A 27401-nucleotide genomic window follows, 5' to 3' on the forward strand; every position below is an offset into this window, starting at 1 on the left:
TAGTCCTTTGTGTGGAGAAGAACTTCTTTAAAAATTCTCTCTGCATATCTTGCCAAGTTCTTATTGATCTAGGTCGCAATGAGTTTAGCCATGTTTTGGCCTTATCCTTTAGAGAGAAAGGAAACAATGTTAACTTGAGGACATCCTCGGTGACGTTTGGCACTCTAAATGTAATGCTCAATTCTTCAAAATCCTTTAAATAAAGATACGGACTTTCGGACTCTAACCCGTGGAACTTGGGCAGCAATTGAATTACCCCTGGTATGATGTCAAAATGTCCTACATTATCAGGAAAAATTATGCATGAAGGCTGACTAGTCCTAGCCGGTTGTAGGTATTGTCTTAGAGTCATAACATGGGGTTCTCATTCTCGATTGTGGTGACTCCCCGCATCTTCATTTAGATCAGCCATCTCACAAGGTGTGAGATATTGCGAAGGAATTTCAGAGGTATGTCCAAAAGGATGATCTAAAGTTGTACGACTTAATCGACCGGTGTCGTCCCTATTCCACTTTAGCATGCAAAATATTTCCCTCTCTTTTTTTTCTTTTTTTTTTAAAAAAAATATAAATATCAACTAAAGATACCCTAAAACGACACCCTAAAATAAAAATCTATTCACAATCAAAAATGCAACAAAACATTATACCTCAATTTCTAATGTTTTTCTTAAATTTCTAGACAGCTCCTAACTAGTTTGAAGAGGACACCTAAGCCTCCAATCCGGTCTAATGAACCGAGTTGACCAGGTAAGCTCCCAGGTAAGTGGAGGGGTCACGATGCGTTCGCAAAGGTCCCACTTAAAATCCACTTACCTCGAACAGATGAACTGTCTCCCTTATAGGGACAAAGCTTGCCTAGACATCAACTAAGCCACAGAGCGAAATTGGGGCAACTTTCGGTGGTCTTCGTCCTATTGAGCTCGAATGTCCTTAGGGGCCAACGTCTAATTGATTTTAGTTAAGCTTAGGATATTTATGCACTGGGGTGATTTTTGGGCTAAGGACGAGTGATGAAATCCCGACCTTATCTTTTTAAATGGGTTCAGCCCTTAGAATATTTTATGCTGATGCCTTATACTATATGCAACAATCAAGAGATTTTTTTTTTTTAATGTTTTATGACATGACATTAAATTTCATTGAATAGGTGATCAAGCAAATTAATTATTTTTTTTTTAAATTTTATGAGTTGACGTTTGAAATTTGAATTCTGAAGTTTGAAATTTAAAATTTGAAATTTTAGATATTTCCTCTTTTTTTTATTTTTGAATAATCACCCTTGATCTTTTCTTAAAGTTTTTTTCTTAAATTTTCAATTAGCAACAAGGGTTAATGAGATATAATAACAATAAACTTCTGATTCTAAAAAAAAAATAAATACAGAAAATTTAAAGGAGAAAGCAGCAAGGTTTCGTATTAATCTGATGGTCTTAAAAATATCAGAATGTCAATCAGACCGTTCAGATTATCTAACAATGTGTCTTGCACTAGCTGACCAAATTTGAGTCAAATCAGACGGCTAATTTCTATGATATCAGAGTTTGATGAAAACTGTGCAGGGAATTAAAAATAGTAGTAAAGATGCAATTTTTTTTTCAAAAGAAAAATACTAACTACTAAGGTAAAAATTAAATCTAAAATTATACTAATAACTCAGCCGTTCCCCGGCAACGGCGCCAAAAACTTGGTGCAAAAATAAAACTGCTCTCCCAAGTGCAGGAGAATCGCACAAGTAATATAACTCGGAAGTCCGAGGTCGAATCCTCAGGGAACGATCTATGGATTATTAGCGTAACTTTTAGATGTAATTTTTTTTTTAGTTGATTTATAGAAATGAAAAGCAAAGAATAATATGTGATTAAACAACGTTCAAGAATATAGAGATGGCTAGGGATCCGGAATCCTCCTTGACAATATTACTTTCAATAAATAAACTCGGCGATTCTTGATTAAGGATTAATATGATAAAATAGTTCTAATCATGAAGTATACAATCTGAAAACATGAATTAAACATCCAAGTATTTATCGTACCGGTTACGTCTACGACAAATCAAGCATCGAAATAATTCATGCTTCAATATATATAAACCATGCAAGATCTATCAAATAAATAAATATGCAAGAACCCAAAACATACAAATAGATATAAAACAATTAGATTTAAAGTTCAGAGTGTACTTGATGAAAGCAACATGACAAGAATTCATCCATCACCCTTTGCTAAAGGATTTAGCAAGACATTACAAACATCAACATCCCTCCCTTTTCTCTCTCTCTATTTTTTTTTTCTTCTTTTTATTTTCGGAAACAGGGCATCCCCTGTTTCCCTTTCTCTCTTTTTCTTTCGTTTGAAACCAAGGGGCCGGCTCCTCTGTTTTCGTCGATGAGAGCTCCCCGTTCTTCCTCCGATCCGAGCCTTTTATAATCTCTCCCTCCAAGGATCTTCGGAATGCGCTGGAGATCAATGCTTTAGAGGCAAACGGCTGGATCTTGGGCGCGTGAGGCTGAAGCGTTGGAGGAGCTGATCTCGGCCGGATCCGGTGCCTAGAACGGACGCGATGGAGGAGGCGGACGGCTGGGCAGTGATCTTGGCTGCTGCGGCGCTTCACGGGATCGGGGCTGATCGCGGACTGCTGGGAGGTTGCCGAGATGCGGATTGAACGGCTGGGAGGCGCTGATCGCGGACGCGAACGGATGCCGGAGGTGATCGTGGACCGCTGTGGAGGAGGCGGATGCTTGGGAGAAGAGGATCGGACGCTGTGGATGGGGCTAGGGCGCTAGATACGGGAGCTAGGATCATGGAAGAATCAGTGGAGGAGGCGGATGGCTGCGTGGGAGATGATCGTGGGATGATAGGCTGCACACGAATGCTGGGAGGATTTTGGAGAAGTTGGATGTGGGAGATGCGTGACACGGTGGAGACGGGATGCTGGGGGGTTGATTCCTAATCCGGAAATTGAAGGATAAAAGTGGAAGGGAGTTGTAGCACGCCTAATCTGAAAGCTGGGATGATGAAGAATAGATGGATGTGTGGGATGGTAGGCATGCTACTATGAGCTGCACGGACCGTTGGATCCTCCCGGATAATGAATCTAACTCCTTTGGTTGCTGTTCCATTAGACTGGATTTGGTCTGCTGATGCTCCTTCTGGTATGCAAATGGGGCTGACCCTATGTGCTCAGCTATTGACCTGCGGCAATGCATCTTTATAGACCCAATGCGCATTTAAACTCTGATCTGTGCCAAATAAAAAATATGAAATTAATGCAGCTCTTTTATCATTATTTGTTGGAAATAATATTAATTTAAGCTGCGTGTAGATCGCACTTTTGTGCTCTCATCATACCCCCAAACTTTTCTTTTAAGGCAAGCCACATTTCCTGAGCAGTATCGTACTCCTCAAACTCGAACATGAAATCGTCTTGCATACTGCTCAGCAACGTGATGCGAGCAATGCTATTCTTCCTTTTCCAGGCCAAATAAGCCTCATGATCTCTTTTGTGTTGAGTAGAAGTCTGCTCAGGCTCAGCCATAGTTTGGTTGAGTGTTTCCAAAACCTCCTATTCTTCAAGGATGTATTGAACCTTTCGGTGCCAAATGTCATAATTGTCACCGTTCAGCTTATCACCCTTATTCAACTCAGCCACGATATTCTTGGACGCAGATGCCATTTGCACAATTACTTACAAAAAAAGAGACATAGTACACATAATGAATACTATCATAATAAAAGGAATCATCAAACACACACACACACACACACACACACACATATATATATATATATAGTTTTAGCAAAAAATACGAACTAAACCGATGATAATCTAACATAAGACACGGAATCGAAAGTTCGCTATGTTCCCAATCATCTTCCATGTTCAAATGTTGAATCATCATTGATTTAGAACTATTTGCTCCAACAATTTAAGTTCTAGGTGAGAACTTTCTCAAAATTCTGCCAACCTTAGAACCCCCACTCAATCATATATCAAAACATATTATTATAATAGCTAAGGAAAGAATGCTTATTGAAAGATACAGTCCATGCCATTTATAATTTGCAAATCAAATTCATACTTTGTCACATACATAAGAGATTAAATTCATATATAGACACTTTCATAAGTGACTATTTAACATAAAATGATTAATAAGCAAATTTTCAGTGACATTCTCTATTATCAGACAAAGCATTATTTCAAAGTATAATTTCTACTTAGTCTTCTATGCTCTTGATATGATAATCTATTCCCAATGTCGAAAACCAACTGCTCTAGAACAATCTTTTGTCCCACTCTGCCTAGCCATGGATCCTTAGGATCTCTTTCACGTCCGCAAAAACCCAAATGTCTTGCGCTGCGAAGATTTGGAAACTGTGACAATATTGCTGTTCGCCTGATTCCAGATAATATACGGCGCTCCTCAGCCAACTCAAGCTCACAGGCAATTTTATAAAAGGTTTTAACTTCTCCCTTTCTATATTTCTCCCAAAGAGCGAGTGCAACAGTTTCCCATTCAGCTGTCAAGGAATTAAGCAAAGCAGTAATTTGTTCTCGAACAGAGACTAAGATGCCATAACATCTAAGAGATCTTATTAACATGTCCAATTTTCCTATGTGCATTTGCATGGTATTTTTGGAATTCATCTTATAATTTCTAAATTCTTCGAAAATAATATTCCATCCTTCGTCCATACTTCCCTTCCTTCTTTTTTTTTTTTTTTACTGAAGGAGTACCAAAAAAAAGAATATCATATATTTGTTTTTTTTTAAAAAAAAAGTGTGCTGAATGTTACACTAATATTATAACATGTAACAATGATATTTATGCCCATGGGAACTTGTAGCTGGCTACGTTGACGTGCTGGGCTTCACGCGGACTTCCACGCTCATGCTCGCTGAGGCGAAAAATCGCGCACAGTCGCGATGCACCAGCCGCGGGCCGCGCCTGACGCGCTCGCTTTGACGCACGGGGCAGCGCCCTCGCGAGCACAGCGAGCGCGCTGAACGCGCGAGGACGGCCCAGCCTTGCGGGCTGCACCGGGAGCGGGACGCAGGCCGCGCGGGACGCGTGCGCTGGGTCTCGCGGGACGCGCTGGCCTTGCCGCCTTGATGCAGACGTTAGCGCACAAGGTAGCGTAATTCTCTGTATTTATTTTTCAGAGAACCACGAATAAACTGTACAGAATCCCATGGATTTTTTTTAAAAAAAACAAATACGGAGTGTTTCAATCAAAGTGAAACACCTCTCATTTATATTATATAAAAACGAATTCAACCTTTCTATGCTATGATACCAATGATAATCTGAAAAAATGATGTATATCTATATAAAAGAATTTCAGGTTTTAAGAATTACCTGAAGGAATACCAAAAGAAAATAATTTTCCAGGATCTAGAGGTTGAATCACGTGAATAATCTCTTCCAATAAAATACTCAGGCCAAATGTTCAATCACAATGGAAAGAACACACCAATCACCGTTCAAATGCTTTTGCAAAGATAAGATGGAAGAAAGTTAATTTCTTGCTTAGAGCTCTTCCCTCTTGTTCCTCTCTTTCTTTTCTAGCATTATAAAATATCAATTGTATGCAGATAAGAGAGGGAATGTGAGAGGAAAAAACTATCCGGTAGTTTCTTCTATCTTATAACTACTCCTACTTTAAATTCAAACTTGGATCATATTGGTTAAAAGATTTGGTCAGGCTAGCCCAGCATGGGCGGCCCAACTAAACCCCAAAACCAACAGCAACATCTCGTATTACTGACTGAGAAAGCATAAGCAGGTTTCTGCAGTTAGGAGGAGAAGGGCATATTTACAATCTGATACTTATGTTCTGATGGAACGCGGAAAAAGTGAGGAATTCGTTTCAGAGGAAGAACTTAGGGTCAGGGTGAAGGGCTGGCTGGAAAATTGGCCTGGCAATGTCTTGCCACCTGATCTTGCAAGGTTCGATAGTATTAATGCTGCGGTTTCTCACCCTGTGAAGTCTGTTTGTGAGCTTGAGATTGACGGTGAGGCTGGTGGTACAAAGTTCAGCTGGAATGAGAGGGCCTTTAAAGCATGTCATGAACATGATAGAACTGGGTGGAAAAGATCCCTATTAGGTCAGCATTCATGTATTAAAGAGTTTCAAATCCATGCATGAAAGCTCATGTAATCAACAGTGGTAGCAATGGACCTTTTGGGTCTTATGCGTTGTAAACCAATATAGTTATAGCTGTAAGTCGCGCATGATGCAAAATACAATAGTTTCGTTCTTTTTCAGATTCTATTATATTCTGCGTGCTTTATTCCCATAATTCATTTGCATACTGGAAAGTACCATCATCCAAAAATCTTGACTTCAATTATAATACATATATTTGGACTAGAATACAGAACATGACCTTTTTGATGGAAAATTATTGCAGATTAATGTGCATAAATGTCGTGAGAACTTAAAGAAATGCAATATACAGCAGTTTCAGAAGGCCATGTACTGACAATATCTGATAACACAGCAATTGAAGTTTCTACCCTTTGTTTCGGGCTTCACAGGAACATGGAGTACAATTAAATACTTAAATGCGAAATTTCATCTGAGAAATTTTAAAGAGATAGGTAGTGGACTAGCAGAAGTTAAAATTCTGAATTCCTCGGTCTGTGCCTGTGGCATACTTCAGTCCTGAAGACTTCAGCATTCCGCTATCATGAAGCTAGTATCTGGAGAAAAAGAAAACAAAAACAACATTATTTGGTTTCACTAATCAGATCATTGGCGACTGGTAACTGTTTATTAGCGCCTGTTCCTGATCTGGGTTTTTCAAAACTAGTACAATAAGTAGAGTTTTGCTTGTCCCGAAGTCATGCTGATCTTAATGTTTCCAGCGCAAGAACCTTTTGACACAGGGAATTGAATTAATCTGAGCTTAAAATCCTGTTAAACCATATGAAAAATAAATAAGAACAGGAACATAGAAAGATGAAAGTAGACAAATAGTTTTCTTTCTTTTTCAGGTTGATCAAAAAATACAACATACTAAAACTCTCTGTAAAGTCTCTACCTGTCTGGGAACTCAGATAACTGTTGGTTTCTCATGGATCTAAAAACTGAAGGTAGTTGCCGTTGAATATTAAGAGAGTGAAAATTGGGAGATGGGAGTGGTGGTCTAGGAGATGTGCATGAGTCCATCTTCAATGTGAAATTACCTGCTACTTGAAAAAAAAAAAAAAGATAGTTAGATTGCTTCACAAACAGATATCCTAAATTCCAGCAGCATGATTGTTTTTTGAATGAAATTTCTGAATGACTAAATAATTTCTGATGTTGTTAGAGGTAATAACACTACAGGAAACTGGGCCTTTTCCGACGCTTTTTTACCGACGCTAGGATGAAGCGTCGGGAAAAATTCCACCGCTCATACATTTGCCGACGCTTTCATTTAGCGTCGGCAATTCTTAGGAATAGACGACGCTTATTAGCGTCGTCGTATTTTCCGGCCTAATACGACGCTTATAAGCGTCGCCGACGCCCCCTTAAAACCCAGCGGCCGAACCCGAGCCCCCATACTTGCCCTAGCTTCTCCCGAGCCCCCCATTCTCCTCTCCGGCGCTGCCCTATAGCCTTCGTCTTCCTCGTCTCCGGCGCTGCCTTAGCCCCCATCTTCCTCCTCTCCGGCGCTGCCTTAGCCCCCATCTTCCTCCTCTCCGGCGCGGACCGTCCGACTTCTACCTCCCTCCTCTCTGGTGTCGACTGACCGACCCCAAGGTAGTTTTCTCCTCCTCCCTCCTCTCATTTCGTCTCGCTTGTTCTCCTCCTTCTCCTCCTCCTGTTGTTCGGGTGTTCGTGGGTTTTTCTCCTTCTTTAATTTGTTCGAGGTAGTCCCGATCGATCCAGGCCCGCCTCCGCCCCGCCTCCGCCCGAGGTATTTCCTAAAACTAGTCTGTCATGTTTTGTAAGAAACATTTTGTAAGTATCATGACCTGACACATTTTGTAAGAAAGGATTCTAATGCTATGGACATATGTTCTATGGTATATACAAACTTCTTGTTTCAGTGGGATGCGGGCATGGTATAAGGGGTTGGTCTGTATTTATATTTGGTGTGTTGCTACCTTTGTTGTCTTTGCTAGTTTAAAAGATGACCGTAAGTGACAGATGGGAGGCCAACGGGCCATGTAGCATAGTATGTGCTGCCCACTTGCATTTACATATATCCTTCATCTTGAATACAGATATCATTTCTGTATGCTCTCCAACTGTGGTGTCAATTAATTGAGCTTGGTGGTCTCTTTCAGAGCAAAAAGAACATCTATAATGTAGCATGTCGTGTCCAATTTGAGTCATTCTTTTCAAGTCTAACAACCAAAAGTTGATGTCATTCTTTTCAAGTCTTACAACCATGCAGTAATATGTTTACGACCATGAAAGCATTAAAATTTCTAGCAAGATGATGATGCCTCTATGGCAATGGAACTTTATTTAGTATAAATTTATCATTTAACCAAATATGATTCTTTTTTGTGCATACCAGGTAACAATATGCCTCGAGGGAGACGATTTAGAGATGTGGAGTTCCAGCATTCTCAGGTGGGATCTACTTCTGATCAGTCCCTACAGTCCCAGCAGCCATGTGAGCATCAGCAGCACGAGTCAGGATCTCAGCGCGAGCCTCCTGCTGATTGCTCGGAGGATGAGCTCCGGATCCAGGGTAATTCGATTTAAAGTTCATATTTTATGTTCATATTTGTCTTCAACTTTTTAAGACATATTTTATTTAATTTTAATAGATGGACAAGGGACGGTGAGGACGAGACGAGGACCCACTCAAGCAAAGGATGTGTGGAAGCTTCCTCCGGGTGAGAAGATCATCATCCGATGCAACGAATTGGGGCAGCCCATCAATAGAGCTGGAAGTCTTCTATCAAGTTTTTTAGGATCGGTTGCACGCAAGGGTCAGCTGTGTCCGCTCAACTATACGAAGTGGAATGACATGCTTCCTTCGTATAAGGTTAAGCTTCTTAGACTTATACAGGTAATGAATTGAATTTGTTCTTTTTAATTTGACCCCTCCTGTGTGTTAATTTGCTTATTACCATAATATTACTTTTGAGGTTCTATATTATTATAACATTCTGTATCTTGTTGTAGGGTAAGTTTGTACTCCCTCCAGAGAGCCATGATTGGGTGCTAAAGTCCCTCAACCGCAAATGGAAAGAATATAAAGCAAAATTGAAGACGGACTTCAAGCACGAGGGTATGACAGAGGAGGAGGTTGCTCGTGTGACTCCTCCTGATGTATACCCTCAGCAGTGGAGGGAGCTTGTTCACTACTGGTTTTCTGAAAAAGGACAGGTCACGTATATTGTTTCAATATTTTATATTATATTTATTATTAATATAGATTGCAAATATATACATTGAATCATATTATACTGTGTGCTTTTATTTTGGCAGACATATTCTAATATTGGCAGAGCTGCACGAGCATCTCAAGCAGTTCCTCATACTTCAGGCTCGAAGAGTTATGCGAGACGTAGAAATGAATTCGTAAGTTCTTTTGAAACTATTTGAAATTTTACTAACATATAGCACGTATCATAATATATAGTTTGCCAATATACTTTCCGTATGTGTAGATAGTAGAGCATGGAAGGGAGCCTGGTGAGGTAGAGTTTTATAAGATGACCCACACTCACCGAGATGGCAGCTTTGTCCGGGACGAGTCGAGAGATATAGTTGTATGTATTCATTTTTGCTTTGTTCAGAATATTTTTTAAAAAAAATTTAAATTTTTTTAAATATTAATGTGACATTTTTTTTTGAGAGATATATAGAAAAGAGCTACAACTCTTATTTCAGAGCGTGTCGGGGAGTCATCATCATCCGATGCGGCCAGTCGCGTCGAGGCTCAGGTCTATACCGAATTAATGGGCCCAGAATGTTATGGTCGAGTGAGGGGTTATGGTGTTGGAGTTACCCCCACTCAGTTGTCTGCAGTGAGCCGATATACCCAAGATGCTAGATAAGGTAGTAGCACTGCAGAGGTTTGTAGTCTGAAGGCAGAGATGGCACAGATAAAGCAGTCATATGAGACAAGGATAGAGGAGATGAGTCAGAGTCATAGGACCGATATGGAGGAGTTGAAGCAGAGCCAAGAGTTGAAGATACAATCTTTGCAAGATCAGCTTGACCATATTTCATCCTTTTTGCAGAGATTTGCTCCTCCGGTACATAACTAAATCTATTTGAATATTTTATGTAATTATAATGTATTCTTGTATGAGCGTGATGACTTTCGTATTTTTAGTTTCTAAAATATTTTTTTTTCTTGTAGGTTGATGATACTTCATCTACTCGTAGAGATGATGATGCCGACCCTTGATACATATTGTAGATTGTGTACTTAGGAATTTGACTTGTATGTTTTTAAAATTTTCGAGATTCCTTTGATTAATCTTGTATGATGATCATGAGATCTTTTTTGAGCAACATGATAAGTAGAATCTATCAAAACCTATGTGCCTTCTTCCGCTTCCCTTCATTGTTAGAATGGAATGCAACATCCATTCATTTGCTTTTCCAATTAATTGCTGTGAGTTCATTTTGAATCATATTTTATTCTATGAGCAGGTCACTTGACAGCTAGGAGTGATGTCTACAGCTTCGGGGTTGTCCTTCTTGAGCTCTTAACAGGACGCCGGTCTGTGGACAAGATATTCTATATTTTCTGATTGTATCAATCTTTTTTCTGAATGGAACAGGCATGGAGGCAGGGCTTATGCTTTGTGATTGCCAGCTTGTCCCAGGATCACTACAGATTGGCATTTATGGACGACTTTGTACGTACGGATCACTTGATACCATTTTCAAATTATTGATCATATTGTTTCTTGATGCATATTTAGATTGAACCTCACCCTATGTTCCCATATAACATGTTGCATAACAGTTGAAACTACAGATGGTTTTCCTTGGCCATGACCGAGCACTTCTATAATTTTCGAAGTCCTGTGCATGGTAAGATGTATTAATGCATTGAATGTATCCAATTACATTGGTTTAATATTGTTTTCTTCAACATTTTACCATACACAGTTCTTGATGTCTGTTAACGTTTTTATTCTCCAGGCCATACAAATTCTTTCTCAAGCACTCAGCAACCAAACATCCCAATGTGTTAAGGTCCTACATATACTGGAGAACTGCTAGCAAGACTCAGATATTAACTTCTTAATGCTGAAGGTTATGCATTATCTAATGACTCTGCAAGCTAGTGTTTTACTATAGCTGACAGGTTAGCATGTGAATTTGTGAATGTTACGTTCGTGGAGATTACTTGATGTTTTATGACTCTTAGAACCCTACTTCCTCAAGGCTCATTGTAGTTTTGCAGCACACACTTTCTATTATTATATAATCTAACCCAATAAATGGTAATTTTTGTTGTTGCAGTCGCAAGAATTCTTTCAATATCTTTTAGAATGTTTAATGACAATACTCGCCCGAGCAAGGAGCAGAGCAGAGCTTAAGAAGACTCCGGTCTGTGGACAAGACTCGCTCGAGCAAGGAGCAGAGCTTGGTTGACTGGGCTCGCCCCAAGCTTAATGACAATATTGTAGAGATGATGATGCCGACCCTTAATATATATTGTAGATTGTGTACGTAGGAATTTGACTTGTATGTTTTTAGAATGTTTTTGAAGTACAATGTAATCAAATATGATAATATGAATGTAATCAAAGTTCTTGTTTGTGACTCGTATTTTGTTATATATGTGATTCAGTGTATTTGTTTCTATTGTTTTGTTAGAATTTAATGTACACAGAGTATTTAAAAATTACTTTCATAAATTTTTTTTAAAAAAAAAAATTTAATGCCGACGCTTATAAGCGTCGGAAAAAGCAACCAGAACGTAAACTATTGGCACGCCTTTAACGACACTTTTAAGCGTCGGCCTAGCACCATAGTAACCAACGTTCTCGCCGACGCTTATAAGCGTCGGAGTCTTATAAAACAAACGACGCTTAAAAGCGTCGGGATAGACCAACGTTCTCGCCGACGCTTATAAGCGTCGGAGTCTTATAAAAAAAACGACGCTTAAAAGCGTCGGGATAGACCGACGACGCTTTTTTGACGCGTCAGGTTAAACCCGACCCACGCCCACCTGCCCGACGTCTGACCCACGCTTTGTGAAGCGTGGGCTGGGAATTTGCCGACGCTTATAAGCGTCGGTAGAGTCAAAAAAAACCGCCGGGAGTTATTCCTTCTTTTGTAGTGTAATGTCGCTTAATTTCTTCAAATTCCTTTTTCTCAATGAACCAGTTAAACAACAATAATTATGAGGAAATCACCCTCATGATCGACCAATTTATAATACTGCATGATCTAAGGTAAAAATATGAGCAAGCTAGAAGTCCTGTGAGATTGTGTGTCTTATACATAAGTTTCGACTTTAAATGAGATACTTCATCATCAAACAATCTGGCCCTAGTGGACAGCATCAACTATCAATGACCAAATAATTTAATTGATCCATACCACTGAAAGTAATAGGGTACATCTAAAAACTAATGCAAATGCTGTATTTCACACTCCTAATTCTGGGATAAATTAATTGCATGGTAGGCAGTTAGAGGAATTGCCATAGATGATTCAATTCGACACCTCCTCCACATCTGCAGGCCCTGTGTAGAACCTGGAAGGCCTGAAGGATGCCATAGTCTTAACACCAAAAACTATCTATACTTCCTCATATATGCATTACATGTGCTTAGCACTAGTTGTTATGTTCATTTATCCTCTTCTTCTTTTGATCTTAATATAGCTCACTTGGTTTAGATCTCTATTCACTTAGTTAACAAAAAGAGATGCTGACAAAAAAAAAAAAACCCGCCTTGCATCAAATAAATTTCTCGGAAGGAAAAGAGCAAGATGACTTAAGAAGAACCTAAGAAGTGCAATAGATTTATCAATTCATAGATCCAATTGAAGAACCTTTTTACTTAATTGTAATGTGGGAGAATTGGTGCAAATTATAAAATTGGTGTCATGTATATATGACAGGCTGATCTCCTTCTGATGTACGGCAATGGAGCGTTATTTTGATACTGGGTACAGTTCCCAAAGCATTTTTCTTACTAAAACTTCGGCGAAGATGCACAATAATGATAGCTTCTCCTTTGAATGACAACGACTTCATATATTTATTAGTTATTTATTTATTTATTTATTTTTATTTTTTTTTGCTATGGCGGATGGATCATACCAGACGAGTACGGATGCACCCAATAAAATCAAAAAACAAAATACCTCGAAGTGCCAGGAACAACTCCCCATCTCCAGCCCACAGGGTACTATCGAGTGACTGGCTACATAAGCAGCCACCCAGTCCGCGGCCCCATTAGCTTCATGGAAGACATGCTTGGCCTGAAAAGCCCCTCCATCCCTCACCATTGCCCAGATATCTCGGAGCAAAGGGTGGACGCAACCGTTGCCCCTTGGACCTCCTCGGATCCAGCTGATGACCGTGGCCGAGTCCCCCTCTAGGATGATGGAACTGGTCCGTAAAACACACCGAACGTGAAGGCCCACTCAAGCGGCCCTAAGATCTGCACCCAGAACCGATGTGCCGAAGAGTTGACTACCTCCTGCAGCCACGGCTCTGGCAGACGGGTCCCGAATAATAAAATCCGCACCACCCCTCGTACCTCCGTCCAAGACAGACCCATCGAAGTTGACCTTGAAGAAACTCGTGGGTTGGGACTTCTAGGTGAAATACATCGTACGAGATGCTGCCGAAGCAGAATGGGAAATCCAGATGTCCTGAGCTGTCATGGGCCCTTCGATAGGTATGATGTAACTAATCTCCGCCGCCTGCACACGGGCACTCTTCACCACAAGTCTCGACGACATATTGTGTTCGCCAAAAGTTTGAGCGTTCCTAGCTAGCCAATTTTGGTAGGATGTGCAAATCACTCGAGCCATCTCTTGGCAAAGCAGTGGGGACTCCAAACATCAGCGCATGGCCTGTAAAAACTAGTCCCTCCAGCCCGAACCTACCGCAGAATCCCTGCTAGTCGCCAGGTCGCCCTGGCCCGTGTGCACTGGAACAAGGCATGGTCCACCATCTCGTCCACACCACAATCCCCACATATCGAAGAAATCCTCAGTCCTCGTCCACTAAGTACTGCTCTCGTTGGAAGACGGTCCCAGACCACCTTCAGAGGAACAGTGCAACTCTCGGGTAGAGTCCCAAGCGCCAGACCCAGGCGCAGTCTGGCCCAGGCTCGTACTGTCGCCGGAGAATGCGGGAGAGGTCACTGACCCTGACGCTGGTCCTGATACAGGTGCTCCAAACCCGCACGTCTGGACCTTCACACCCAGGTAACAGGAGGGATCAAACCCTCTCTGCCAGATGCCCCCGAAAAGCTGGACCAGCCTAGTCTCGTCCCATGCAGCCCCCCTGAGACAAGGAGATTACAGACATGCTGGCTCTTCGCAACCTCGACACTAACTATAGTCGGCCAATGCCGCAGGGGGAGGGCATCAACCCACGGGTCCTCAGCCACATTAATACTGCGCCCATCGCCTATCAGCTATCTGGTGTGGACCAACGCAGTAAGCAGGTACCTTATAATCTCTTGCCACAGGAAAGAACATCTCCGCCCTCGGGCCCATGCCTCAGGGCCCACCCGCCCATAGCGGGCTACCATGCTTTGGATCCAGATCCCTTGCGGCTCCAAAAGGAATCGGACTGCATGCCAGGCGATGAGCACCTTCCGTCTCTCCAGGAGAGATAGAACCCCAAAGCCTCTCTCACTGAATGGGAGGCAGATGCTCTCCGATGCCACCAAGTGCACCCCTCGACCGCCTCCATGCGAGCCCCATAGGAAGCCCCACAGTAGCCGCCCAATCTTCAGTAGCACTATCCTCGGCACCATAGTGTTGCCATGAGATAGATGAGCATAGAGCCAAGTACGGATTTGATCAGCGTCAACCTACCCATCATAGATAGAGACGCTGCCCGCCATCCCTCCATCCTACCCTGAACAAGTTGCACCAGCCCGGCACACTCAGATACCCGCAGTCTCCTACATGAGATCGGGACACCCAGGTAGCTCCAGATCTCGTCCTGTTCTGGCATCCTCAGAATCCTCCGGATCCCCCGTAGAGCCCCAGGCAACGTGCTAGGACTACAGGAGATGGTGGACTTCTGGGCATTTACTCTCTGCCCCGATGCAATGCAATAATTGGCTAACACCGTCCTGAGGGCCTGTGCGTTCGTTACCCGCGCCCTCGTCAAGAGGAGACAGTCGTCGGCAAAGAGTAAGTGAGATATCGGCTGGGCCTTTGGAGCTGAGACGTAAGCCTCCATCTCTTTGGCAGCGCACGCAACTCGTAGTGCGCGAGACAAGACATCAGAACAAATGATGAACAAGTATGGGAATAAAGGGCATCCCTACCGGAGCCTCCTGGTGGATTTGAAGAAGGGGAATGGTGTGCCGTTGACCAGATTAGAAAACCTCGGTCCCTGAATACACCCCAACACCCAATAAATCTAGGTTTCATGGAAACCAAGTGATGCGAACCCACAAGGATTAGATCCTTAAAACCCATGAACAAGATGATATTCTGACCCCAAGAAAGCAAAAACCAAATTTTTGGATAATCCACTAGAACCCTTGAATATGATAAAACAAGGACCCAAAGTGCTGAAACGCCATAAGGTTGATCAATCCTTGATAAGTTTAGGCAGTTCAATGAAAAACATAAGAGAAAGCTTCTCTCAAATCTAAAATTCAGAAAAAAAAACTCATTGTCCTCCATTCTCTACATGACCTCAAATATAAATACTAGTTTTGGAACACCCCTCCAAACATGGAAAACACAAAGCATTAATTAACTACCTTGAAATATCTCTCCAAGCATGGGAAACACAAAGTATTAATTAACTATCTTGAAACACCTCTCCAAGCATTGAAAACACAAAGCATTAATTAACTACCTTGGAACATCCCTCCAAGCATAGGAAAGACAAAGCAACTAATAAGAAGTTTCAAATGATGAAAATTCTACATAAATTCGTGCAACCCATTAAATGAAGATAAAAACACCATGTTGAGCTCAAATTAATGAAGTCGAGGTTCAAATGAATCAGCCCATGTATGAAATTCAGCAAGACTTCTTCATTTGCGGTAGATTTGGCCCAAGTATCATCAACAGCTCCCATCTTCTACTTGAATGACATTGATGACTTCTTGTGAATTGCTCAAGCCCAGCTTTATATCTGTAGATCCACTTGAAGCTTGCCTAGCCCATATGTTTAGAATAAGCCCAATCAAAGCTTCTCTAAGTCATTTAGCCTAGGACCTTATAATAGGCCTACTTGGAATGTGCAAAGGATCACTTGATATACTTGACTCAGCTTGTTCCTCTTAATGAGTCGCATCACCAAGACTCTCTAAGGCACGCCTCTAAGGAAGCTCCACCTGATTCTGTCATAAGCTCGTTTCATGTCCAGCTTGATAGCCATTAGGCTCCGCCGCTTTGGAGCCCACTGAAGATCTCACATCATCTCTTGGGCCAACATGACATTATCGGAGATGCTTCTACCTCCCACAAAAGCACCTTGCTGCTAGTAGATAATTTCGGGGAGCAGGGGTTTCATCCGCTCGACTAGTATTCTTGCCACAATTTTATATAAGGTTGTTTATTTATTTTCTTCAAGAACCATAAAAGATAATATCACAGAAATTAAAATAACAGTGGATCTTAATAGCTAATATTTAATATAAAATGAATTTGCCAATGCGATCTTTTTATGCACCTACAGGATCAAACACTTTGTGGCAGATCATGCATGGATATCCAAGCATTTTAAGGGTCGAAGGTGATGGTAAGCAAAAATAAATTAGGATGGTTTTAATGATAAATTTAAAAATTAAAAATCATTCAACTTCAATCAAAATTTTGATAATTCTCAAATCCAAAACTGTAACCGAGATCAAATCTGAAATCTAATTCAAAATTAAACATTTTTGATATTTAATATTTTTAATATTTTTTATATTTAATAAATTATATTTTAAAAATTATGAATGATATTTTTAATTTAATTATTTGTATAAAAAATTTGAAATAAATAAAAAAATAGCTTTCAGTCTTTCGATTTTGGTTTTAGTTTTTTAATTTTAAAAATTATTTGATTTTAATTTTGGTTTCATGCTGGCGGTGGATTTTTGTTTTTATAAACTAAGGGCGTACCAGAATATCCTACTTATATTCTTCTGGATACGACAGAGAAATATTATGTCATCCTCTTTCCTCCGAATTCCAATGACAATGAACTGCTGCAATGGAAGATATTGCGACGGCGATATCTTATCCTTTTCCTAAATGAACGGCTCCGATGGATTCCGCTAGTCCAAGCCGTTCTGTCCACGTATCATCGTATTTCTGAAGAAGTTGCCGATGCGATTCGTAAGTTTCAGCGACAGAATAGGACTAGAAGCAAGGACAAGAAGTAAGGGCCGTTTTGGAGGAGAGCAGAGAAGCTTCAGCTCGCCTTTCCCCTTGTCCTATCTAGAAGAATTCCACTAGATATTCTTTGTCTCTCTCCTTCGTGGTAATTTTCTTTGGATTTGCCGCTTTCCCGGATCCAGATCGCGAGGATTTAAGTACGCAATTCCTGTTGTTTTTTTTTGTCTTCGACTTATTAGAGTCTTGCTGTTTGGTTGACCTGAATGGTTATGCTGGCGGTACTCGAAGTGCTGGTCTTCCCTTTGAACGGCGAGGAGACTTTCTTTGTCTAGAAATCCAAGAATTCGACGGAGGCAAGATCGCTGAAGCCTTGAAGAATCTCTCAGGAAGCATCACACCGTAGAAAGGTGTTTCTTTTTCTGGTAGCAGAAACCCTAACCACAACTCTATTTAGGGATCTTTTGGATTCTCGGTTTGGTTCGTTCTAATCTCTGCTTCTGTTTTTCGTGTGTTTTTTCTGGGGTTCTATCGGTAATTGTTCTACACTTTTTGTAAGCTTTATTCTTGCAAAGAGTTGGTTTTGTTAGCTTAGCTAATTGATTCAGTTAAATCGTTGGAAGGTTTCACTAGCTAATTGATTCAGTTAAACCTGATCTTATTGAGTTTTTCCATATTGCTATGCTTGAATTGGTTGGAATTTTTTTAGTTCTTAAAATTTGATGCCTACATAATTTTTTTTTTTTTTTTTTTTTTTTTTGCGCTGGACATAGAGATCAGAACGAGATCATTCAGTTGGGTCAGACATCTGTGGTTGTATATCTGGTCTTGATTGATTCTTCCCTCTTGCACGTCCAGTTGTGTGTTCTCTCTCTTTCTTTGTCTAGTCCTTCATGCTAGTTTCAAGTTTCTGAGAGCAAGTTGCCAAATTGTTACGGAATCATTCATCTGCAGTCTTCTCCATCCATCTATGTCAATCTAGTTCCAAGCAAAGGGTTATTCGAGTTATTCTTTATTTTGAGACTTTTTGAGTTGTTCCTAAGTGTTAGTTCGTGAATTTAGTTGTGCAAGGAACTCCTCTTCTTCCATTTTAAACAAATCCTCTAAGAAATTCTCCTCAGGTTAAATTTCAGAAATCACTTTTTCTATACCCATTTCATGTTTTTGTATTATATTTTGGTGTGGGACTTCTTTTTTTGTGGATTTTTATGAATTACTGTCAAGGAAATCATCTTCATCCTGCGACTAAATCTGTTGAAGAGAACATCAAGAAAGGGCTTGAGTATAGCTGAAGCAGGGATTTGGTGCTAATTAGATCAGGAAAATAGGGTTAAGGAGGACAAGTTTTACCTTTTAATCCTAAGATCGCTGTATACTGCTGAGATTGTGTGGATGAATCTGTGCTGTGCTGTGGTAGATAATGCACCTGTGGTAGCTGTTGGAGCAGATGGACAAGAGACTGTGACAGGGAACAGTTTAAAGCCCTTGGAAGAAATGGATAATCTTACTGATGAAATGTTCAATGTTATTACTGAGCTAGATACCTGCTACTCCGACATGACCCTGCTCGAAGAAAGAAGAATTAGTGACATTAAAGAGCGGCTTTGCATATTGGAGGAAAAAGTCCTCATCTGGGATTCTGATCAGCTTATGACATCAGATATGGATTCTGAAGAAATAGCCAAGTATTTACAAGCTGGGGATGAACTCCGACAACTCATCGAACACTTAGGGAACTTGCAGTCCAGTGATAAAGATGGGGAACAAATTGAACTCTTAAACCGCTCCCATAGTATTATGCAAATGGCAATGTCAAGGCTTGAGGATGTGCTTGTCCACCTTCTAGTTCAGCACCGGCAGCCTGTGGAACCTGACCATATGTCTTTTCATTCAACAGAGGAGGATATTGTGACTGATTACTCGAGCAGCTCATTTGATGATGAATCAATTGATGGTGAGATTCAGAGTGATGCTGGTAGAGATTCAGAAGATTTTGTGATTGATTTGATCCACCCTAGTGCAATTTCCAGTCTTAAGTCCATTGCTGAGTTGATGTTCCAGTCAAATTATGACAAGGAATGTTGTCAAGCTTACATCAGTGTCAGAAAAGCTGAACTTGACGAGTGCCTGGCAGTTCTTGGTATGGAGAAATTGGGCATTGAAGAAATTCTGAGGATGGATTGGAATGTCTTAAGCATCAAAACAAAGTGGTGGAACCGAGCAATGAAGGTGTTCATCCGGGTCTACCTTGTTAGTGAAAAACACCTCTGTGATCTTATCCTTGGAAACATTACAAGATCAGAGACAGATTATTGTTTTGTTGAGAGCTCAAGGAATTCGATCATGCAACTCCTCAATTTTGGTGAAGCCGTGGCCATTGGACCTCCGAAGCCAGAAAAGCTGTTCCGGATACTTGATATGTATGAGTGTCTGAACGATCTTCTTGTTGACGTAGAAGCTTTGTTTCCGGGAGAGTATGGCTCTAGCATCCTAACTGAATGTCATGAAGTTCTACTCAGATTAAGTGAATCCGCGAGGGGGAGTTTCATGGAGTTCAAATATGCAATTCGATCAAACACATCAACCACTCCATTCGCTGGGGGCAGAGTCCATCCTCTTACAAAGTATGTCATGAACTATATAAAAGCCCTTGCTGTTTATGGAAAGACTCTTGATTTGCTTCTTGAGGACCTACATGAAAATGATCAAATTTCAGCAGCAGAAGATGATCGGAGGGACACTTCTGTTCATTCTTCTCCAACGGCTTGGCATCTGCTGTCAGTGACCTCGATTCTTGAATCAAACCTGGAAGTTAGATCCATGTTGTACCAGGATGGTCCATTACAAAATTTCTTCATGATGAATAACATTTATTACATGTTTCAAAAGGTCGTGGATTCTGATCTTCAAAACTTTTTAGGTGATGAGTGGATTCGTGCATACAAAAGGAAGTTCCGGCAGCATGCAACAAGCTATGAGAGGGCCTCATGGAATCCAGTCCTCTCTTTTTTGAAGGATGAGGGGATCTGCAGCCGAGGTTCTAGCACTCCTTCCACCACAGTCCTTAAGGAGAGATTCAAAAGTTTCAACCTTGCTTTGGAAGAGGTTTACAGGATTCAGACTGCTTGGTTCATTCCAGATGTCCAACTTCGAGATGAACTGAGGATCTCAATATCACTTAAGGTGCTGCAGGCATATCGGACATTCCTGGGTAGGTACTCTGTCCATCTGGATGGTACAAGACACCGAGACAGGTACATCAAGTACTGCCCAGATGATCTGGAGAGGTACTTATTAGATCTGTTTGAGGGATTACCTAAGTCATTGCAGTGTCCATACTGGAGGTGAAAGTTTCATATTAGCATTGGTTTCCCCTTCCTTTCTTTCATGATCATCTTGGGCCTTGCTGATGTACATAAATTTTCCTAATGTGTTTATGTCCATTCTTGATGCATGTGATGTATGGTGAGTTTCGGAAGAAGTTGGATCTCCCATTTTTTTTCTCCATTTGTGGTTGTTGTTGTATGATATATATTAATCGTGACTTATAAGCACGATTTCTTTCTCTTGAGCTGCTTGCTCTGCTTGTAATACAATCAAAAAAATATATTATGCATATCATGGTATTCTCATTTCCTTGTTTACATTGAAACAGTCTTCTGTTGGAAAAAGGAATGTATTTTGGTGTACCAGATTTTTGGATTCTTGTCCTTAAACATGTCATTAGGTTACACACGGTTGATTAATTCATAAATCAGACAGCTAGAATAAATTAGGACAGTAATAGTATTTTTTTGCCAGCAAACAATGCAAGAATTTGATCAGGTAACTGCAGGTTTTTAGCTTGCAGAGTCATGAAATTCCTAACTTGTGGCTCCTTTAGCTTGGAATTATTTGGCCATAAGCAATGTGCAAGCAAAATTTTAGTGATGGATTAAAAAACTAAATGCTGTTGTTCTTATTGCCGGATTAATCATGCAAGGATAATAAAAATTAGACCTGAGCATCAAAATATCAGTTTATATCAGGTGTCCTATGTGCTGCAAAACTAAGACGATGTTGCAATCTCTTTAAAATCAAGATTGTTGAGATTGATAAAGATCTGCTTTTCTTGTTTACCTGATGCTTCTATTCGAGTAGTCTACAGAAGCATGATTCATCGCATTAGACGATATCATCCCATACCAAGTATACCGTACTGTTCTACCGGTCAACCAATAACTCAATACTAAGAATATTACGAGTAACAGTACCAAGAATCAACCTATATTGATATTGTACGAGGATAGTATCGGTACAGCTTTCAAAGCTAGTACCATAAACCATGTATAGAAGGAACGAATCGCTCGCGATATCCATTGAAGTTGCAGTGGAGATATACCCAGTCTACTAGTCTGTGTTAATTATAGATAATACTGCAATTTATGATAAATTTTGAAAAAGATAGAAGTTACGAACGTGCACCATAAGTTATCAAGTCAATTGGACATGTATTCGCATGATTCCTCCTTGCACTACTTTCATTTCTATGAATTGAAAACCAGTGACACCGCAAGCTTTTCCTTCTCGAAGGAGGATCATTAACTGAGCATCCTAGCTGGAAGTTGCAGGTTATCTATGTAATGTCCGGGCCCAATACAGACCGGGCCCAATACTGTAGGGCCCAGTTAAATAGTATTGGGCCAGGGAAGGGTTAGCAGGCCTTGCAGGCCCAAGAAGAGTAGGCTGCCATCTCCCCGAGGGCTGAAAGGACAGTACCACCAGGTGGCCAACGGAGAGACCCCCCACAGAGCATGCACAACAGAAAACCGCCACCTCCTCCTTCCCTCGGCAGCCGAGCTGTGAGCTGGCCGGAAGGGGAGGGCAGCTGGTGGCTCCCGGGGCTCTGAGGAAGGAGAGGATGCCACCTCTCCTTGGGGTCAAATCCTAAGCCAAGTTTTTATAGCCCTAAAACCTACTAACCCTGATTTTTGATATACCCTCCCTAACTCTCTAACCCCCGAAATTCTATACCAGAGAGCTAGGCCCTGGAGCTGGAGGTAGAAGGTGCCCCCGCAGCCCTAGGAGAGGAAGGAGGGACTTTGTACCGAGGTGACACCGCACTACTTCGACCGACCACAACCAGGTAAAGACTCTGCAAGTATAATTTTAGATAGGAAATGGAGGGAGGAAACCCTCTGGCGGATGTTCACCTCTCTGTTCCGTCCATGGAACAGAGGGGAGTACACCGGACAGGGAGGAAGACCGGCGCTAGAAGGAAAGAGGGAGCACTGGGAGGATAACCCTGGGCCGGACCCACGGGCTGCAGGCCGGACCCACAGGCTGCGGGCCGGACCCACAGGCCGCGGGCCGGCCTGAGAAAGGCCCAAGCCCAGGCCCAACTGCCACCCGGGCCGAGCCCAACCGGACTCGGCCTGCGGGTGACAATCGCGGCCGCCGCCGCCCTGGGGCCGAGGGGCAGCCTAAGGGGCCGCCGGGCCTGGCCGTGCCGGCGACAGACGCGGCCCCAAGGCCGCCAGCCTCAGCCCCCACCTCTCGGCCGGCGAAGAGGGGGTAGTGCAGCTCCCGCCAAGGAACACAAAAAAAAAAAAAAGAGAGAAAGACCGGTGCTTACCTCGGACCACGGCCCTACCTCGCCGTGGTCGGAGCCGGTGAGGGCCCCCAGAGGAGATACGGTGTCGATTCCCCTCTCGGCTTTTCCCCTTTTCTCCGGCATCACTTCGGAGAAGGGGAAAGCAGGGACGGGCCTCCCCCGCCGCTGCCCCGAGAAGGGAGCACCACTCCGGCCGGCGGATCGGAGGGCGCTTCGTCTCCCCGGCCGCCTACGAAAGGGAGGGAGGAGCCGGAAGGCGGAAGGGAGCCGGAGGAAGGGGGGAGATGGAGAGACACGGGCGAAGAAGGGGGCCGAAGCCTCTGGAAGCTCCCGGAAGAAGAAAAAAAAAAAGAGAGAGAGAGAGAGAGAGGGGGGGCCTTAACGGGCTAGCGGGTCGGATCCAAGTCCAGATCCGAAACCCGTTAGGCCCAAATGGTTCAAATCGATTGGGTGAGCCCAAATGAAGGGTCGATCCAAGCCCAATCAGATTGGATGGGTCAATTAGGCCTAATTGGTGTTGGGTCTGAATCCGACCAAGCCTGAATGAACCCAAATTAAGTAAATTGGGCTAAATCCGGACCCAATTAAACCCAATTCAGCTGGGTCCGAACCATGTTCATGACAGGTTGACCCCAGCAAGCCCAATCAACCCATGTGGACCTAATCTGGTTTTAAATCGAGCCCCAAAAGCTCTAAATTGGGTAAATTGGACTTGGGCTAGATCCTTGGATGGGATCCAAACAAGTAAGTTCATAGTATGATGAACTAAGAAATTTTATAATAAATAAATGGGGAATAATGTGATCCCTATGGTGTTGTTTTAGGTGATTAAGGATTTGTCACCTGGACTTGAGAAATTTGGAAAGCGAATTGAGGTAAGTAATCTGTCTTAATCTTATCGTAGATCTTGTATTACATTTTATAAGATGAACCAGTATTTTTCATACAATTTGATTTGTATGCATGATTTGTGAAGAAAGTAAGTAATCTATTTTAATCTTATTGTGAATCATATGAGTACTATGTTTGTTAAGTTTTTAAAGTGTTATTCATGCATGATATGTTATGATGGATAAGTAACTTGCCTAATCTCATAAACTATGGCCATGTATGCACCATGATTATGCTTATATTTTAATCATGCATGCAAGTTAGTATAACGAAATACTATCTAGCCAAGAGGCATTATAATGGGCTCAAAGATGCTACTGATCGAATGCAACTGAGCTGGCCTTGCTAGTGGCCGAGAATAACTTCGCTGGCCTTGCTAGTGGCCGAGAATGACTAGCTGGCCCCGCCAGTGGCCGAATGGACTTCGCAGTAGCATCCGAGAGAATGGACCACGGCATGCCGGAGGCACGGTTTCATATGCATACTTTATGAAAATGATATTTGAAGCATGATCATGAGGCTCGTTTCAAAGCCTGGGTATATGAGGCGGGTGCTTCCAAATCCTGCAGATGCGTTTTTGGGGAGAAGCAAAATCGGTGAGGGGTGAAGGACGCTTGCGTGAAGCCCCGGAACCGGCCAACATCTGGCAGGGGAGCCCCGTGTTTCCCCCTCATATGGGCCCGATAGTCACGTGCCCTTTGCAGGCGGACCGTGACATTTATGAACGTGCCTGGCCAAAGCATACATTGTTTTACAACGGATTTTTGAATATATCCATATGAAATGTTGTATTTTGCTAAAACCGCTATCTCCTTTAAATGATGCTAATCGCATGAAATTCTTATGTTTTATGAAAATTCTGTTTGACTGAAAATACTGCTTTGTTTTCTAAGCATACATATTTTGCCATGATAAATTGTGAGATAATACGCATGTCAGCTTCTCAAACCCTGCATAAACATGGTTACCATTATGTTCGATCCGGTAAGATTATGTATGATTACTTACTGAGCCGTGTAGCTCATATCCGTTTATTTACTTTTTTCTTTCAGATCCTCACCACTGATAGCTGCCAGAGACACGTTAATTTGGTATCAGGGCTTCTTTTTTTTTGGGGTAAAGCAAGTATACTTTTGTGTACATAAACTACATAGAAGCTCTGTATTTGGGTACTGACCAGCATGTTGTACTAAGAATGCTTTCATATGAAAAGATTTGGTTGGTTTGACTACCCTGTTACCCAGGTATGAGGCTGCGTGCTATTGTGGGCAGTAGTCGGCAATAGCACGGCCGTGTCACGGATCCGGGTCCGGGGCATGACATCTAGTGGTATCAGAGCCTTAGGTTAAACAATAGAATAACCATAAAATGCCTAAGGAAAGGGGTAGTTAAGAATGTCACCGTCAAAATATATATATATATATATTATAATATGCTAGTTTATTGTAATCTTATTATGAGAACTTTTGACTGCAAGGCGATTGTTCGAGAGATATGGACGACGACAGGAGACAACCCTCCCCGGAGCCTAGTGAGCAGTCGGTTCCCCCAGATACTCCACGATCTGCAGCAGGTCAAGCAGGCCTTGCCGGGGTATATCAGCTTATGGCACAAGTGCTGCAACAGCAACAGATGATGCAGCTGGCCGCTATGCCACCGGCAGGCACCTGCTATGAGAGGTTTCGCCGACTAAACCCTCCGACCTTTGAGGGTGGGCCTGACCCTATGGCAGCAGAAGCATGGATCCGGGAAATAGAGAAGATGTTCCGAGCTCTTCTTTTCCCCGATGAGGTGAAGGTCCGGCTGGCGACCTCTATGATGAAGGGGAATGCCGAGTTCTGGTGGACGGCCATGGAGACAGCCTATGCTGTCGACGGACTTACATGGAGGGACTTCAAGAGGTTGTTTTACAACCAATATTTTCCGGATTCAGTCAACCAGTCTAAGCAGAATGAATTCTTGGCGCTAACCCAGACCGACCGGATGTCTGTTCTGGAGTATGCCAATAAATTCAACGAGCTGGGACGATTTTGCCCCCAGTTCATGGAGGAGGAGAGAAGTAAGGTGAACCGGTTTGAACAGGGATTAAGGTACGGGATTCGATTCCGAATATCCTCCCATCTGTTCTCAAGCTACAAAGATGTACTGGACCGAGCCTTGAAGGTTGAGGCTAACCTGATACGGTCCGGGAGGGAGAGAGAAGACATGAAAAGGACCCGATCGTCGGGAGCTCAGAGTAGTAGGTCCGGGGGCAGCAAGGGGTCGGAGCCCAAGAAGAAACAGAACAGAAGCTGCCCCACCTGCGGTAGGAACCATGGCGGACCCTGCTTAATGAAGACCGGAGCTTGTTTCTCTTGCGGGCAGATAGGACACATCGCCCGCGACTGCCCGAGTCGAAAGAAGGACGAGCCCAGACACACTGCACCAGAGGACCAGAGATCAAGGGGTAACCCTCGAGTTTTCGCACTGACTCGACAGGAAGCCAGTACTAGCGATCAGGTGGTGACAGGTACACTTCTGGTCAACTCGGTTCCTGCCCTCATTCTAATTGATTCTGGTTCTACGCATTCTTTCGTGTCAGTTAGCTTTTCCAGACAATTACATAGCACATCTGAGAAATTAGTGGAACCATGGCATGTTGCTACACCCCTTCAGAAAACCGCAATTGTTGACACTAAACATAGAGATTGCATAATTCAGATAGAAAAAAAAAAAAAAAGAGAATTAGAGACAAATCTTTTACAGCTTGACATGCAAGACTTTGATATTATCTTGGGCATGGACTAGGGTGGTATTTCGGATGCCTGGGGTGTTAGAAGTATGCCCTAGAAGCCAATCTGGCTAACACATTATTAATTCTGGGACATAATTTTGTACTTGACTTTATTATTATTGATTAATAAATGGGCATTCTTTTCATTCATATTGTTTATGTGTCTATGAATCGTCCAAGGAATTAATAAGATGATGATACATATTCTCAAGAGTTGAGAATTTGAGCCATGTATCATTGGTGATTAATTTCTAAATGCTCCTGATCAATAGATCATCACGAGGACGGTGATCGATCTGATTAGTACACACATTGCTTTCCTTATGGATGGACGAGACTCGAGTCCACAGTGTAGGGACACTGAAGTGATAGTGCAGGTGCTTGTTAGAGAACAAGGGTACTGAGCGTGACCAACACAAGAAGTCACTTGGATGTCTATCCACTCGTTAGTGACTTGCTTGATGTTGCAGTAGTGTGACTGGTCCTTTGACCTGCGGTGCTTCAGCTACTTACAGTAAGATTATTGTAGTTTGACTACACGTATACATGGTCTCTAGTCATATGGGTCCTTGTAGTGTAGATTGGCTGCAGTAAGTTCACTGTAGGAGTAGGATATGCACTTACATGGAATCTATCGACCTTGATAGAAGAGGAGTGATCCTATGTGATTTGTTAGACT

At 42.2% G+C, this 27401-nt stretch overlaps 3 protein-coding genes across 11 annotated transcripts; all 3 read left to right on the forward strand.

Annotated features, from left to right (window-relative positions):
• Window positions 1-9830: 9830 nt before the first annotated feature.
• LOC120110615 lies at window positions 9831-11747 on the forward strand. Of its 7 annotated transcripts, XR_005511801.1 has the most exons (4): window positions 9831-10216; window positions 10620-10657; window positions 10751-10828; window positions 11442-11747. XR_005511801.1 is itself a non-coding variant. In XM_039126134.1 (3 exons), exons 1-3 carry the CDS (start codon window positions 10055-10057, stop codon window positions 11571-11573), a joined length of 372 nt encoding a protein of 123 aa, XP_038982062.1. In that variant the 5' UTR covers window positions 9831-10054; the 3' UTR covers window positions 11574-11747. The 7 variants fall into 7 exon arrangements, 3 of the variants coding, with proteins under 3 accessions (XP_038982062.1, XP_038982063.1, XP_038982064.1); XR_005511799.1 differs by having other exon boundaries at window positions 10620-10828; XM_039126134.1 differs by lacking the exon at window positions 10620-10657.
• Window positions 11748-17359: 5612 nt separating this feature from the next.
• LOC103718207 (exocyst complex component EXO70E2-like) lies at window positions 17360-21109 on the forward strand. Of its 3 annotated transcripts, none has more exons than XM_008806909.4 (2): window positions 17360-17613; window positions 17708-21109. In XM_008806909.4, the coding sequence occupies exon 2, from the start codon at window positions 18858-18860 to the stop codon at window positions 20811-20813; it is 1956 nt and encodes a 651-aa protein (XP_008805131.2). In that variant the 5' UTR covers window positions 17360-17613; window positions 17708-18857; the 3' UTR covers window positions 20814-21109. The 3 variants fall into 3 exon arrangements, with proteins under 3 accessions (XP_008805131.2, XP_008805132.2, XP_008805133.2); XM_008806910.4 differs by having other exon boundaries at window positions 17465-17665; window positions 17757-21109; XM_008806911.4 differs by having other exon boundaries at window positions 17465-17613; window positions 17757-21109.
• A 4334-nt stretch (window positions 21110-25443) lies between these two features.
• On the forward strand, window positions 25444-26534 carry LOC120110695. The gene is made up of 2 exons (XM_039126287.1): window positions 25444-26039; window positions 26531-26534. Exons 1-2 carry the CDS (start codon window positions 25444-25446, stop codon window positions 26532-26534), a joined length of 600 nt encoding a protein of 199 aa, XP_038982215.1.
• The last annotated feature ends 867 nt before the right edge of the window (window positions 26535-27401 follow it).

This window comes from Phoenix dactylifera, chromosome 4, assembly GCF_009389715.1.
Source record: "Phoenix dactylifera cultivar Barhee BC4 chromosome 4, palm_55x_up_171113_PBpolish2nd_filt_p, whole genome shotgun sequence".
In the NCBI taxonomy this organism is placed as follows: domain Eukaryota; kingdom Viridiplantae; phylum Streptophyta; class Magnoliopsida; order Arecales; family Arecaceae; genus Phoenix; species Phoenix dactylifera.

Excerpts from the sequence above, each read along its gene's own strand:
- LOC120110615 (XM_039126134.1), top strand. The coding sequence starts at position 10,055 with ATGGCACAGATAAAGCAGTCATATGAGACAAGGATAGAGGAGATGAGT. Across the intron at positions 10,217-10,750 it reads TGCAGAGATTTGCTCCTCCG|GCATGGAGGCAGGGCTTATG; the intron begins GTACATAACTAA and ends TGAATGGAACAG. Across the intron at positions 10,829-11,441 it reads TGGCATTTATGGACGACTTT|TCGCAAGAATTCTTTCAATA; the intron begins GTACGTACGGAT and ends TTGTTGTTGCAG.
- LOC103718207 (XM_008806909.4), top strand. The coding sequence starts at position 18,858 with ATGAATCTGTGCTGTGCTGTGGTAGATAATGCACCTGTGGTAGCTGTT.
- LOC120110695 (XM_039126287.1), top strand. The coding sequence starts at position 25,444 with ATGGACGACGACAGGAGACAACCCTCCCCGGAGCCTAGTGAGCAGTCG.